The sequence below is a fragment of the Notamacropus eugenii genome, chromosome 3 (assembly GCF_028372415.1).
Source record: "Notamacropus eugenii isolate mMacEug1 chromosome 3, mMacEug1.pri_v2, whole genome shotgun sequence".
Lineage (NCBI taxonomy): Eukaryota > Metazoa > Chordata > Mammalia > Diprotodontia > Macropodidae > Notamacropus > Notamacropus eugenii.
This window is the reverse complement of record NC_092874.1, coordinates 707527-723902: the sequence shown is the minus strand read 5'-3', so window position 1 is coordinate 723902 and position 16376 is coordinate 707527. Positions and strand designations below refer to the sequence as shown.

At 48.1% G+C, this 16376-nt stretch overlaps 1 protein-coding gene across 1 annotated transcript in view; it reads left to right on the top strand.

Moving 5' to 3' along the window:
- Nucleotides 1–1853: 1853 nt before the first annotated feature.
- The window catches only part of LOC140532340 (serum paraoxonase/lactonase 3-like), a 28111-nt gene continuing 13588 nt past the window's right edge, over nucleotides 1854–16376 (top strand). Inside the window, exons 1-4 of the mRNA XM_072650737.1 lie at nucleotides 1854–2085; nucleotides 3662–3732; nucleotides 11008–11063; nucleotides 13115–13280. Coding sequence (XP_072506838.1) covers nucleotides 2012–2085; nucleotides 3662–3732; nucleotides 11008–11063; nucleotides 13115–13280 — 367 coding nt within the window. The 5' untranslated portion in view covers nucleotides 1854–2011. The remainder of the gene's footprint in view (nucleotides 2086–3661; nucleotides 3733–11007; nucleotides 11064–13114; nucleotides 13281–16376) is intronic.

The following is a 16376-nucleotide window of genomic DNA, read 5'->3' as shown; positions in this document are numbered from 1 at the left end:
CTCCTCATTTCTATCCAGGACCCCTCCATCCTTCCAGACATCTGGATTGGAAACCTCAGAGGCATCCTCAGTTTTTCCCTCCCTTAGTCCCCTCCCATCCAATAGTAGTCCAGCCTGGTCTCAACCGTCTCCTCTTCATTCCCACAGCCACAGGTTGAAGCAGACCCCCACCCCATCCCCACTTCCTCTACATCTGCTCTGGGCTCCTCACTGGTCTCCCCCTTCACCCTTTCAATCCACCCTCCACCCCGGGACCAGACTGATATGCCTAAAACTCAGGTCTCTGACCTACACTCCCTTGTCCCTAGGTCCATTCCAACGTCATTGCAACCCAACGCACGGCTCCACTTTTTAATCCGTCTGTACTGCATCTACGTGGCGCAGTCTTCTCAAGGCCTACTGGCTGCCCGCTGCTCTCGGGCCAAGGTTTCCAACTTTTCTCGGTCGGACTAGGTGTAGAGTGGCCTTCCCTTGGTCTGGAATGTTCTCCAGCTTCAGCTGGGTCTGTGAGAATCCCGGACGTCCCTGAATGGCCAGCTCCAGCGTCCCTCCGCCAGGAGGCCTCCCCAGGGGCCGGGCCGCCCCCACCTCCTTCTCCTCCTTACCATTTGCTTCTCGACCTGCCAGTCATCGTGCCCTCCTCGACTCCCCTCTCTTGTCCCAGGCCCGGTATTCGAGAGGGCATGCTAAGAGCACTTAGGAATTTGCCGGCACAGGCAGGCAGTCGCTTAGGAAAGACGGAGTTGAGGACATTCGGACGCGTGTCTCTTCGCACGCTTGTCTCTGCCTCTGTGGTTCGTTACCCTCTAGACTCTCGGACATTTCCAGTCCTCCAGGGCTGCTCTCACTGGCAGTCCGGGCGCCACCCCTCTACAACCCAGGCCCGGCCTGAACGCTTTGCTGGCTCAGATTTCCAAGGGCGCGTTGTGCTGTGCTCTCGCTTATATTTATTCTCTCTCTCTCTCTCTCTCTCTCTCTCTCTCTCTCTCTCTCTCTCTCTCTCTCTCTCTCTCTCTCTCTCTCTCTCTGTCTCTCTCTGTCTCTCTCTGTCTCTGTCTCTGTCTCTGTCTCTCTCTCTCTGTCTCTCTCTCTCTCTCTCTCTCTGTCTCTCTCTCTCTGTCTCTCTCTCTCTGTCTCTCTGTCTCTGTCTCTGTCTCTCTCTCTCTCTCTCTCTCTCTCTCTCTCTGTCTCTGTCTCTGTCTCTCTCTCTCTCTCTCTCTCTCTCTCTCTCTCTCTCTCTCTCTCTCTCTCTCTCTCTCTCCGATCTGGGAAGAAACAAGTTTTTTCTCCTATATCACCAGGACGTGTGACTCCTTCAAACCTTGGGGCACCCTAGTGTCGTCCCCCGTCTTCGGCCAACTTCCAGTTCTTGGAGTGCAGCCAACCTTCCAGTCCACTGCTTGCAAAGAGGAGAAGAGGGCCTAGGGGAGGGGCAATTCAGACTCCCAAGAACACTCTTGGGGTTTCCTGCTCCAAAGGATGAGGGTACTAGGTAGGGTCTTTTTCCTATGCGTCTCGGTGTCCGCCTGTCTGTGTCTCGGTCTCGGCCAAGGTGTCACTTGAGGTTCAGCATCACCCCATTCTCTCCTCCCCCCGCACCCCGGACACACTCTGGTCTCTGGCCATCACTGACTGGGGAGGAGGGGTCTCCAAGACCTGAGACTTTCTGCCCCGCCGGGAGTGGGACGCCCCTGAAAAGGAGCTGGGGCAAACAGACCGGCCGCCAGCCAGCCTGGCAAGCAGGCAGCCCCAGGGCCTCACTCGGGTCACCCTGTAACCTCTGGGCACTAGTCCTAGCAGTTGGGCGGAGCCTTTGGTACTGCCCCTCAGAGGCCCTGAGGGAGTACGGGTTCCTGGTGTTGTTGCCTTCTGGGAGGAGCTGTCCTTCAGTCTTCCCCCTTTCCCTCTCTTCTGCACTCTGTCTCTCTGGTCTCAGGCTCCGTCCTCTTTCCGTCTTGGTGCCGGTCTCTGTCCCAGTCTGTCTGATTGCCAAGGAGAGCGCTGCTCCCTCATGGCCAAGCTGTTGGCGCTCACGGCCCTGGGGCTGGTTCTGGCGTTCTTGGGTGAGAGATTCATGGCCTACAGGTGAGCTGGGAGCTCTGGGGTCCGGGAATAGGGGATGACACAGCCCTCTGCTGGCCTCAGGACCGCGGGACACTGGGGCATCCGGGCAGAGGAAGAGGAAAAGGCACAGCCTACGTCCCGACCTCTCTGCCCTTTCCCAGGAGTGCAGATTGTGAGCACCACCCGGCTGTCCCTCATTCTTTCGATGCATGCCCTCGAATAGTTGCTGATTCAGGGTGATCCCCGACACAGGCTGCCTCCCCACTCCTCCGACCTCTCCGAGGGTCTATCTCCTGAGGTTCTTGGAGGGAAAGAATGGGACCAGGAGGCCTTCGTGAGCTGGCCGCAAGACAGGATTGGGTGCTTCTAAGCTGCCTGCCCCAGCACCAGGGTGCACCACACAGAAACAGGCAAGCTAAGATGCAGACACACAGGGAGACACAGAGAGACCCAAGGACATCCATAAAGACCCCAGACATTGATAGAGAGAGTGGCACAGAGAAAGCCAGAGGTTCAGACAGACAGAAGCTCTGGCTGCAGCTTTGAACCTTGCCCCACCCAGGGTTTTAAAAGCCAAAGTTAAGGCTTGGCAGGGGAGTGGGGGAGGGGGATAGCTAAACACTCAGGTTTCAGGACCCAGAGGAGAACAGGTTCCTTCAATGACCAGGCCCTGCCAGGTGGTGTGTTCAGCCTCCAGGATCCTATCTAAACAAGGAAAGAAATATATTAACAAATTTCCTCCTCCTGGTTTCCCCCAGTGGCCCAAAGGCTTCCTGACCTTTGGGAACATGACCTGTCCAGGAGGGTGATAGTTCTTGTTGCTAATAAGAAAGAACCAGGGAAATTCTTAAAACCTTCCCGGAGATGAAAAATATCTTGGCAAAACCCACTTGTGGGCATTGTCCTGGTTCTGGCAAGTCCATATCGTGACATTCTGGGGCAGAGGGCAAGTCTGTTACAGCATTGACACCCTGACTGAGAAGTGTCCCTGCCTGGTGATGGTGCACATTGAAATATCTCTGGGCACTGGTGCTGGGCAATGGCACTGCTTAGGAGCAGTGCATGGGTACCTGGCAAGAACACCTTAATGAACAGATACAAGGAAATAGGGAGGCTGAGAGTTAAAACTGAAGTTCCTGGCTTGGTTTTCCCATGACTGTTTGAAAAGAAATTCCATAGGGCTTTTTTTTATTTGAAATGCCCACTCTTCCATATGCTGAGAGAAGAGGGAGATTTTTGCCCTGTGACTTATCAACTACTTGGCTCTGATCCTTGATGGATTCAGAAGCGATAACCTCTGCTATCTGTGGAGGTACAAAGGCTTCAAACTCTGCTCCCTATTTTAGATATAAAGAAACTGACACACAGTAAGAGAAAGTAACTCACCTAAGACCTCAAGCTAGGAAGTCAATTCATCAATCATCACTTATTAAGCACCTGCCATATACCAGAAACTGTGCTGAGCACTGGGACTCTGAGCCTTATTGTTGTCAGTTCCCCCCTGGATGGTGGAGGAGACCCCCACTGGAGGCCTGCTAAGATATGCAAGGGTGCCAGGGGTTCATTGTTTTGCTGCTATAAAATTGTATTTTTCCAGACAACGGATGAAAATCTCCCATCAACTGCACCCAGTAGAACTTCCTGGATGCTACCTAATTGAAGGACTAGGTATGTATGAGATTTGTCCTGGGGCACAGAGAGGGACTGACATTCCTCAAAGCTTGCCTCAGCACCTTCAGAAGCTAGGGTTTCAGTTTCTGCTCATGGCATGGCCATTCTCCCAATGACCCCATGCCCAAAGAACCAACACACCCAGGCAGCTCAGGTCAACTCTCTTCTGGACTATTATAACACTTCAGATCAAACTACACAGTGATACTCATGCATTTGGAGCTGCTCAGGGGTCCTAGAGGTCATTCGTAGTGTATTGCTTCTGACATCTTTGTGAGATCAATTGGAGAGTTTGATGATCATGCCCAATTCCTAGACAATGAAACTGTGACTCATCTGAGAGGTAAATGACTTGCCCATGGTCACTAAGCTGGACCTGAAAACTTGGTCTTCTCCTTCCAAGCCCTGCCTTCTTTCCATGCCCCCCTCCAACATCTACAACCATCCAACTTGGCAGCATCTGCTAGAAGACATCCAGGGATGGGGATCTTGCCCTCCCCCACCTCACCCCCATCCCAGCAGTTCATGCTGAGCTTCCAGCAGCCCTCACAATTAAATGTCCCTTGCTCACCTCTTGAGACCAAATCTACCTTTTTGTGACCCCCTCATCTATTCCCACCTTGTTGATTTCCCCATGGCAGTCAGTCAAGTTCAGTTTCCCAACTTAGTGCATTCCTATCCCACCTAGCTCTAACTTGGCTCCAAATGCCTTCCCCCTAAGAGGTCCCTGAGCTTGTCCCAAGTCTTGATCCTTTATATCTAGGTTTACTCAAGTCTTCCATGTAGACTGCCTCTTCTCCTTGCCTCTCATCTTTGGCTGGCAGCCTTCCCAGGTGCTCCCCCAGTGCTTGTCTGTATTGTCCATGTTTGTTGAAGGTCTCTTGTCACACACACCCACACCCTCCTTCCCAGACCCCAAGTGCTGATCTTGGTTTGTTCTTCTCAGGCATAGTATCATGACAATATTAGGAACTATACCCTGACTCAAGGTACTCCCTAAAGCCCTTGGAGTCCTCCTTCAGGTCTTGTGATCCACAATTGACTGACAAGAGCTTACAGCTCAGGAAGGAACCACAAGGAGTTAGGCTGAGACTCCTTTCAGTCCCAGCCAACCCATGCAGGAGGGCTGGACACCAATGGTCTTTGGCTGTCAAGACTGGTGCTCAGCATCAGAGTCTCCAAGAGTGAGGAAAGCCCTCCCCCCTGGATGAGCCCAGTAGCTTCTCCCTCCTCTGACTTCTCAGAGCTCTAGCCTGCTTTGTATAGAGCCTTAGCCTAGGCACTTGGGGGCACACTGCAGTCTGTATAAGGAGCAGGGAGGGATCCTCACCTATAACTTGTATACTTCCAGTAGAATGTGAGGAGGGCAGGGGCTGTCCTGTTTTTGTCTTGGTTGCCCAGACCTGGGGACCAGCACAGATAGCCCAGAAGGGGTAGACAGGGGGCACAAGCATTCACAGCCAAGTTTGTCCAGGCTCACATAGAAGTTAATGACAAAGCAAGACTGAAACCAAGGTTTTCTGAATTCCTAGGCAGGTAGGGCCATGTCCAGGACAGACCCCATGCTTTCTTCTCTGTGCCAGCCTTCCCAAAGAGTCGGAGGTCTTAAGTTCCATCCATTTGGTCCTCTGCCAATCCTGTAACTGCAGAGCTGAGCCTGACCTAGAGCAAGAAAGAAAGAGTCCATGCAGAACAAGAGCATTCTGACTGAATTTCATTGTTGTTGGAGAAACAAAAAGCCAGTTTTGATTTCTCAATAATAATGTGTGTGGGGTTTTAGTATTTGCAAAAAAGATAAAAATAGATGATGGATAGATAAGTGCATAGGTAAATAGAGAGAGAAAGTGGGAAGTGGATGGATGGAAGGATAGATGGATGGATGGATGGATGGATGGATGGATGGATGGATGGATGGATAGGTGATAGAGAAGTATATGGATACATGGAGAGATAAATAGGCAGTTAGATAGACGGGCACTGGGTAGATGACTGAATGGATGGACGGGGAAATGGATGTACATGTATGAGGCCCTAGAGGGCAGACTGGACACAGAGATATTGCCTAGCCCAGTGCCTCACACAATAAGTGGGTAATCAATGGTTGATGGATTGTTTGGTTGCCAAAAGAGTTCACACAAACTCTTGGTCCATGTTATGCCCCTTGAAATAAAGGAGGGATGGAGAGTAGGGAGGGTGGAGGAGAACCTCAAATGCTGGATGGAGAGAAGGGAGAAGAAGAGATGGAGGAGAAACAGAGGGAATCAAACACAGGATGAGATGAAAAGAGACTGAGGATGGGATAGGAGCAGGCAGAGGGAGAAAAACAGGGACAGTGAGGGAAACAGACCAACTGAGGGAACTGTTCTGGGGGAACAGTGAGAAACAGAGGCAGACCAAAATGGGGGAAAGGAGACAGACAGAGACAGAGAGAGTAGAGCAAGATAGAGAGATGGGGTAAGAGAGACATTTGATGGGTTGGAGGGGCCTGTGGGTGATGACCCTTGAAGCTCACTTGAGTTGTAGGCCGGAGAATTCACTGATTAGCACCCCAAGCTGTTCCTTCTGCCTTACACTCAGGAGCTCTCAGGCTATAATCTCCCTGAGGATGGTCCTCCTTGCTTACCTACCCTTTTCAGCTTCCTTGCTGGAGGACTAATGACCTCTCCTTGGATAATCAAAGCCTAGAGTATCAGCATCTCCCACAAGGCCACTCAGTGCATGGTGCCCAGATTGGGGCTCCTTCAAGCACAAGGTTGAGGGTAGCCAAGGTGGAAGATCGCAGTAGATTTCCTTAAGGGATCCATGAAGACCCTTTAAACTTACCCAAGCACTGATCAGTCCACAAAAGGCTTTGCAGGTCACCAGAGACCTCTGACAACAATAGAGATCATATGTACATCCGGCAAGACTTAGTATGGCCCTGGTCAGAGCAACCATTCCACAGGGGAGTCCCCTCCTGACTGAGGCAATCATTCAGGGAAAGGCAATAAACATCATTTTCAATGAGAAGCAAATAACGAACTAAAGTCAGAAATGGAACCAGGGCAGGGTGATCAGGCCTTTGCTTCAGGACTTCAAAAGTTACAGGTTGCTGACAATGTTTCTGATCCTTCTACAAGTGGAAACCACTAAGCTTACAGGAAACAAATAAGGCGAAAGAGGAAACATTGCACCAGGTTCCTTCCCAGTACTGCTCCTCCCTGCCCTGCTCCCTTATCGGCTGCTTCCCAACAAAGTCACCTGGAAAAGTTGCTCAGCAGTCAGTCACTTTTTGGTCTGAAACCTGAACAGTGCCTGAGGTTTGGAGGAATTCCTTGTCCTTGCTATTTTAGGCTAGGCAGCCATTGTTTGGGGTTCTAGTGCTCTGGGCAGGATCTCCCTCAGGAAAAATCCTAAACTAGGCTCAGCCCAGTTTTTCTGGATTGGGTGTTTTGGGGGGTCAGTTTTTCCGAGAGTGCCAAGAGCCCTGTGATGGATATAGGTGCTAGCTGGCAGCTTGATTACCCACTCCCTAGTCCTAGGTTGCACATGCAGGGCAGAGTGGGAAAGGAACCTGACCCTGTCTCATGTCCTGAGGAAAGGGTAAGCTCGGAAGCTAGCAGCAGCAGTTTTAAGGCTCAGATATCAGGCACGAAGCAGGGTCTCACTTTCAGAATCTGGCCCAGTCTGCAGAGGAATGTCTAAGGCAGGAATCTCAGACCAAAGGGAACCAAAAATTCTGCCACTGAAGCAACAGAATTGTCCAACTGGCTGTTGGAGGATGGGGGAGGGGGTGGAACAACAGGAGGGAGTCTGTTCTTTTATTCTATTGTCTACAGCTTTTTTATTGTTTCATTTAGTAGTATTTTGGTCTTTATTCCTTTACCTATAAAAATAGTTTTCAACATTCACTTTCATAAGATTTTGAATTCCAGATTTTTTGAGGAGTCTGTTCTTACACAGATCCAAATCCAGGACAGAAGAAACTTGTAGAGCTCAGACCAGGGGGCAACAAAGAGACTTCACCCTAGATCAGACCACTTTGCCCTAAGGCCAGCCCAGACCTTCCCTCCAGAAGTGCCACAGACCCTACCATAATATGAAGTACGTCAGGACATAGACTGGAAGAGTGGACAAACAACCAACTCACCACTAGGAATTATTATGGTGACAGGGATGCTCTAGACACAAATGCAGAAGAGAAGGACCCCAAACATCTACAAGCAAAGACTCAGAGAAAAACCCTTATAGGGCACAAATTCAACTACCAGCTACAAGGCAAGCCCCACACCTCCAGGGCGCCCCCATTCCATTTCCCCCCCCTTTATTAGCTTTCTTCCCCAATTATAATGTCAATTCCTTGATGACAGGATAAGGAGACTCTCTAAGTATCCAACCTCTGAATGTTATACCCAATGAAAAATCTTCATCTCTTTACCCCCATGGGTAGGGTTCTGCCATGGAATCCCCTTACTTTTGCCCCAACTTCACCCCTCCCTTTCCTTCTTCACCCATTCCCCTGTAGCCCCTCTTCTTCCTGAGAGAGAGCAGAGATTATTTCCCTCATTATTCCACCTTGACCTGATTAGTTTGCATCATATATTCTTGTCTGTCTTTCTCCTCCCACTGTCTGCCCATTTCTCTACTATCACATCTCCTTGACCTCTGCTTTTTCCTTTGTCTCCTTACTTTCCTTTAGAAAGCAATCTCCTGATAGTTATTTTGTACTTGTCGTCATCCTTGGCTGCTGCATTCACTTGCTCTCCTTGTATTTGTCTTGTCTGGGATGTTTGGGAAGCAAGTAATTAGTTCAGATCATATTTCCTTTCTTGGGATGCTTCAAACACCTCTATTTGTAACCAAATTTCCATGTTTTTTCTTTTTCTCACATTTGTAGGACAGCTCACGTTGGGCTGCCTCTTTAGCTCTTCATAACTGATCATTCCATCCCGTCCTTCTAGGGACACAGGAGAGTCTTAGGTTAGTCGAATTTCCCTCCCTTTATATCTGAAGGGACTTCTCTTGGTCATTTGAAGAATGTGTTGCTTGTCATTGGAACTGCTCAGTTTCCCCATTCTGTGTCCCTGAGTTTGCAGCGCAGGTTCTTTCCCTGTGAGTGACCTGCAGAATGCTGGGATTGACTTTTTCTTTTCAGTGGTCAGAAGTTCTGAGGGTTTTTTTTTTGTATTATTTCTTGCATTATTGTCCAAGTTTTTGGACTTGTCCTATTTGTCTGGCAGGCCCACACTGCTTACGTTGCTTCTAGGCATCTTGACTTTGAGATCAATATGTTTTGCTTATAGAGGGATCATTCCAGTCTGTTCCTTCAGACTGTCCTTCATTTCTTCCTATGTGCATTCCTATTTCATAATTCTCTCTTTTGTTTCCTTGGTGAGACTTACCTTCTAGGATTTACGTTTTCTCCTCTGTCAATTCCTTCTGCTGTGCAGGCCACAGATTCTGCTCTGTCTCTGACTTCTCTTTTCAAGCACTCGGGAATCTCATGTTGTGGCTCCATGCTCTTTGGGGAATCCATAGCCTTCTCTGCATCATTAGGTACTAATTTCCTTTCCCTCATCTTGTACTACTCATTCGCAGATTCCAGACTGGTTTCTCTGCTGCAGAAGCCATGTTCTCTTCTGGCATTCCTATCTCCCTGTTGGTTAATCTGTTTTTCTCCAAGTTCTTCCTTCAGTTTTCTCCCAAAGATGTTTAAGTCAAGTCTTTCCCCTTATGTCACTCACTTTGTGACCCTTTCTGCCCTTTGATGGCAGTGTCTCTGGGGCTGGATCTCAAAGCACCTCAGATTCCTCTCACATTGGACAATTCACATGGCTCCAGACTCCATCTCTGCCCCGAGTGAGTTCTAGAGGCTGGAATGGACCCAAAGGGATGCTGGGCTCTTTTCCCGTATGATAACCTGGTTCACTCTGTCTGAACTCTTCTGTACTGCCCTCTCACCCAGAACAAGTGAACTTCTTTTTTGTTTTCCGAGGCTCTAGAAAGAAGTCAGGGGTCAGGACTGAGATCTGTCCCTTGTCCTTGAGCAGCTTTGTGGGAGTGAAATAGTGGGGTGATGGAGGAGGGGGGCTGAGTACTCATGGTACAGCTTGGGGACTGACTTTTTCTGCTGTCGGGTCATTGAACTGTTACTCATTGGATTTTTTTTTTTTTTGAGAATGTAGCATTTTTTAAAATCCCATAAGAGAGAAAATGCCCTTCTGCTAATACATTCAGAATAAGTCCCAGGATACAAACATTGTAGTGAAATAGTCAAAATTATATAGAATCAGAAAGTGAACCTGGGTGAAATCCAAATGGAAGTGACCCACCCTGCAGACCCTTTCCATTACATGACCTCTCCTTATCTAAAGTGCAATTTCCCTTTTAGAATGCCAAGTTTTTATTCATTTCCTTATTACCAGACCTAAGGAGAGCCGTTGACTCACTGTGTCCAAAACTCTGTCAAGTGCACACACAGTGTGTGGCATTTAGACTTAGTGCATTTCTCTGTTCCCATGTTTTAACACCAGTTTTCACATAGGGGAAAAGCAGGGTACAACCACATTAATAACGGGTTCATGCTGAGCCTTCACTCTGATGTCTCCTAAGACAAACCTGGACACAGACAGGAAATTACAGAGAAAGTTTTCCTTGAAAGAGAGATTTGGAGTCTTGACCACTTTCTTTGCATTGCTTTACAAGAAAAGGATTCACATCTTAGACATGATCTCTTACACATAATCCCAGTTTGGTAGGTCTGAGGCATCACAAGGGTCAGAGTCACTTTTTCCTTCCTGTTGGTGATGTAACCCAGAAGTGCCAGCCTCTCTTCTCTGGGCCCTCTGAGTCTGGTCCAACAGTTTTTCCCCACTTGGCTTTCTCTGGAAGCACACCCCCTCCCCCAGGCACCTCATGATGCTGGAATCTAAGGGAGGTGGTGGCTTCACCACTTCCCCTCCCCCACCTGTCCCACTGGGGTCCCTTTAGGCTGTCAGCTCCTTCAGGGCAGGGACTGTCTTTCTCTCACATAAGACACATGGAAGCCTTCAGAGTGGTACTGGGGCCTGGCCAGCAGTAAGAGCCAGCTTTGGGCTGGGTCATGGGCCTTCGACCTTGGAGCCTTGGGGTCCCAGGGAAATAAGAACAGGCCCCAAGGTCGGGTCTGGCAGTGATTGTGCTGAAGCCTACAGAGGACCGCGTATTGTGTGGAGGGGGGATTGCCAAGGGCTCATGCCTTTGCCAAATTTCTGAGTCATTCTAAGTGCCCCTGACCTTGGTCTTCTTCCACAGAGAGTGGTTCCGAGGATATCGACATCCTGCCTAGTGGGCTGGCCTTCATCAGCACTGTGAGTCAAGACCCCCAAGGAGAGGCCCCTCTGCAGGGAGTTGGCATGCAGCTGGACACACATCTGCCTGCAGCAGGATAGAGGCAAGGGGTCATAAGCAGGAGAGTCCACACGCAGCAGGCTCCTGCCCCCACTGACAGCACACAGCAAGGTGCTGCCACAATGCCCAGAGGCAGAAGACTTGAATTCAAAACCTGCCTCAGACACTTACTAGCTAAGTGGCCCTGGGCAAGTCATTTCACTTCTGTTTACCTCAGTTCCCCCAACTGTAAAACAAGGGTAAACAGGCTGGCACATAGTAAGTGCTCTAGGAATGATTGTTCCCTTCTCCCTTTCCTCCATTTAATCAGAGTGGCCTCTGAAAAATGTCCCTTACTGCTCCAACAGTAAAGATAGTAACAGTAATACCTAGCATTGATAGAGCACCTACTGTGCACCATTCCAGGCCCTACACTGAACGCTCTGCCCAGATTACATTTGGTCTCATGTGGGGTCCCTTGCCCTTCAGCACCACGGCCAGTGGGGTTCAGGACTACCGTTCCTTGACCATGACAAGGCCCTCCCATTCACCCAGAGGTGCCAATGGAATCATCCTAACATCCTGTTTTGGACTCCTTACTGCTCCTCTCTGAAGCCTTCAGAGGCTTCCCCAGGGTCTAGTCTCAATGACTTCGTATCCCTGGGTACACAAGATCCGGCTGTGTGGCCACCACCTTCATTAGCTAAGTCAGACACCAAGTAGAAGGAAGGAGTCCCTCCAGCCTGGCCCCCAGTATCCCCAGAATGCCCTCTCTCTGGCCCACAGTCTTCCACTCAATGATAGAGGAAACCCCTCTCACCTCTCCTGCTCCTTCGTCCTCTGCAATGTCACTCTGAGCTCTTTGCTGCCTCAGTGCCCCAGCCTCCTACTGCCTCACAAGGCCTCTCCCAGCATCCCAGCCTGGGGTGAAGGGAGGGTCCTTCCTCCTCTGACCTCTTGCAGCCTCACTTGGTAGTTCCCTGCACTCAGCCTGGATCATTTGGACCACCTTCCTTACTAGGCTGTGTGCTATCCAAGGGGAAAACTGTGTCTAACGTGCAGGACTCCCTGTGGATTCAAGAGGCAACAAGGGGTTTGGATCAGACTGTAGTTTCCTAGAAGATGTTGGGAGCATCAGTTTCCCAACATGCTCAGATCTGGGCAGGTGTTAGGGCCACAGCACCTCCCCTCCAGGACATGTGGGGCATTTCATTCACCACCTTGGGGTCTGAGACCACTGAGCCAGAGATCCTTCACCTGCCTGTGCCACCTGGCAGATGGATGGCAGTGAGTTATTGTGTATAACCATGAGGAAACTGGGTGGGACGTTTCAAAAGATGGCCTGCCCTCTGGATGTGGTGCTATCTGAACTGCCCACATTTCCTGGATTCCCTTTTCCTCCCTCCTTGTCTCCACCTCTTTGATTCTCATCCTCCCCTTCCTTTCCCTTCTCCCTTCCCTTCCCTCTATCACTGGTGCTCATGGACTTTGCCACAGTGCATTGAGTGCTGGTCCTGGAGTCAGGAAGACCTGACTTCCAATCTAACTTCAGACACTTTCTAGCTGGGTGATCTGGGCAGGTCCTTTTTGCCTCAGTTTACTCAGCTGTAAAATGGGGATGATAACAATGCCTACCTTCCAGGCTTGTTGTGAGGATCAAATTAGTTGTTTGTAATGGACTTGGTCCAGGGCCAATGCTTACTTCTTGTCTTCTGTCACCCACCTGGGGCACAGACAAGGGTGGGGAGGGAGGGCTTGGGGTCCCTAGGTCTGATGGGAACAGCAGCACCTTTGTCTGTTTAGAAAGCCTTCAAAGCTCGAATTTCCACCTCTTGTTTACATGAATAGCAGTCGCAACAGTAATACCTAGCATTGATAGAGCACCTACTGTGTGCCAGGCCGTGCATTGAGTGCTTTGCCCAGATTACTCTTCGTCTAGATCTGCGGGCCCATGGTCATTGTCTTTAGCTCAATGGAAAACCTTCATAGCACCTCTTGTTTACATGAATTTGCTCTTCTCTGGTTTTGCAAGGGGTTAAAATACCCAGGTCTGCACAGCTTTGCACCTGATAAGCCTGGAGAAATCTTCCTGATGGACCTGAATGAGGACAAGCCCAGGGCCTGGGCCCTGCCAATCAAGAATGGGTTTGATGTGCAGTCATTTAACCCACATGGGATCAGTACCTTCATTGACAAAGGTAAGGCTCCTCTGGGCACCTCTGGAAGCGGGGAGGTGGGCACGGCATGGAGGTGCTGGCAGGAAGAGGGCAGGGTGGGGAGCAGCCATTAGGAGCTCAGTCCTCCAAAGATCTAGGACATTGCCTCAGGAAGACTCTCAGGCCTTTGCCTGTTAGAAACCCCCTCCCCCTTGGGAGATGCCCTCAGAGAACTGCTAAGAGGTGCATTGGGTGCCCTTGGGTGACAGATGCAGTGCTCAGCCCTGGCCCAAAGGCACACCAGTAGGTGGACTTCTGTCCCCTAAGGAAGGGACCAAACTTAAATACACAAGAAGAATAGAAATACATTTTAAACTTAAATACAAAATGGAAAAAGGCATTGCCGCCTGCACAGCATAACTTAAGGGAGGATTCAAAATGCACATAATAACTTTCCATTTCAAAAAAGTCTATATAATAAATACTCTGTGTTGTGTTCCAAGCTGCCCATCTTTTCTTGGCCTCCTTATAAATTGTCTTTGCTTTCTGTTGCTCACTTTTTACTGTCTTCTTCCCTCTTCTCGCCTTCTCACAAGAAGGTACAGTTAGTCGTGGCTACATTCATACATATCCAAACATACACATATACACGCAGACGTACATACATGCATACACACATGTGCTCACACTTACATGCACAGACATGTACTTAAATATCTCTAATCGTATTTAGGTCTAGACAAATGCCTTCATATGCATCTAGGCAAGATCCTAACATACTTCTTTGCCCTCTGTTCCTCTGAGGGTGGATAACTTCTTCCTTCAGAAATATGAGTCTTGCCATTTTTTCCAAGGCTGCCCACTCATCATTTCCTACACCACAACAATATTCCCACCTTAAAATGTCTAGTTGTTTTTAATAGTCTAAAACAATATTGACTGATACAGCTGGCATATAATATAGTTTCCCTATTTTTCTCTTATGATCAAATCTATTTTAGCTTAAACTTTGTCTGGGCTCATGATTACTCTCCTTGCTTTTTTTCCCCCTAATAAGTTCTACTCCTGATCTTTATTTTATGTTTGTATCTCTTTATTTCCTATCCCTCCTGACTCCTGTACTTTACTTCTGCCTGCAACTTTGCCCTCCTATTACTTGACCTGTCCCCCCCAAAGATTCCTCCCTTATCCTCTCGTTCTTATTCATCTAAACACCCTCTGTACCCCCCTTTTCCTATTCCCTCAGCTTTGCCTCTAGAAATCCCTCACATGTCCTCTCCCCCTTCCCTATTCCCTTAGTCTTTCATTTCTTTCTGAATTTAGAAGTCTTGGATACCTTTCTACCCATGTGTTTTGTTCCCTATTACACTCATTCCATGAAAGTAGGGGTTTCAGAACTGCCAGCCCTCCTGCCCTAATTCCTCTGTATCACTCCTTCCTCTCACACCTCATTTGTATGAAATAATCATTCTCTTTACTTGTTCCTAAATGGTTTTACTTTTTTAAATCTCATCATACTCAGACCTACCCCAATCTTTCTTGTGAACTTCCGAATCACTAACAACAATCTCAGACACATGTTTTACATTTCCTCACATGAAAGGTAAGCAGTCTGTCCTTATTGAGTCCCCTGCAATTAATCTTTGATATGTACCTTATATTTCTCTAGCATCTTATATGGCTAATGTTCTTTTAAGTTTAGGTTTGTATTGTTTGTTTGTCTGTTTTTTAACAAAGACCTGAAAGTCTGACAATTCATTAAATATCCTTTTTTGTTCATTCAGGATTACACTTAGCTTTGCTGGGTATGATCTTTTCAACGGGAACCTTAGGTCTTTTGCTCTTCAGTAAATAGTGTTCGAAGAGCTGCAGTGTTTTAGTGTAGCCACTGCTGGGTCTTGTGTGATTTTAATTGTGGCACCAACATATTTGGATTGTTTTTTTTTTCTTGTTGTTCATGTTAGTTTATCCTTGAACTGGGAATTTCTGAATTTGACTATGATGTTCCTGTAGGTTTTCTTCATAGAATCTTTTTCAGGTGATGTTTGGTGGATTTTTTCCTATTTCTACTTTCTCCTCTTATTCTAATGCTTCAGGACAATTTTCTTTAATTATTTCTTATATTATTGTATCAAGACTTTTTTAAGCACAGTTTTCAGGAAGTCCAATTATACTTGTTTTCCCATGTTGATCTGCTCTCTAGAGCAGTTATTTTTTTTACAAGATGTTTCACATTCCCTTCTATTTTTCATTATTTCCACTTTTATTCTATTATTTTTTGGTCTTTTATAACTTTACTGGGCTTTCATTGCATAATTCTAATTTTCAAGAAGTTGTTTTCTTCCTTAAGATTCTAGATATTCTTTTCCAGTTAGTTGACTTTCTTTTCATAATCTCCTTATTTTTATTGGGTTGCTCTTATTTCTTAAAACTATCCTCAATCTCTCTCTCATTTGATTTTGTCTTTCTTAAAGTTTTTCTTATTAATTCTTTTTGGGCAACTGACCATTTGACATTATTTTTGGGGTAGGAGAGGCATTTTTCTTGCTTCGGTGTCCTCCTCCAATGATGATCCCTTGCCTTCTCTATCCCTTACTAACTCTGGATGGTCTGATTCTCTTTTGCCTGCCCATATTTTTAAATTTGTAGCAGCTTCATTTTTGCAATCATCTGTAGTCCTGGTGTATAGGGGATGGTGCCTCTGACCTCAGATCACTCTTCAGCTCTCCCCTCTGTCCTGGAGTCAAAACCAAGCCCTCCAGCCTCCTTGAAGTCACCCCAGCCAGCATCCTCCCCACCCCACTGCTTCTGCCCTCATGGGGCATGTATGTACTGCTTCCTTCTTACCCACAGCCCTGTCTCTGCAGCACAGGTTCCTTTAATCTTCCCCAACTCAGACTTGGACTCCTGATTCGTTCCAAGAAGTGAAAGTTCTTGTGGCTGAGGCTGAGGTTACCATGGGGCTTAGTTTACTCCAAAGGGGGATCACCTCTCTCCTTCCTAGGCTGATTAGGAGGCCCACTTGCTGTCCAGACAATGAAAGGAGGAGCAGGAGGACAGGGCCTGAGCAGTGGGATGGAGGAGAGGAGAAGCCCAGCCTGTGCAGGGTTCAGGGCTCAAGCCTGGAGGAGGGGCAGG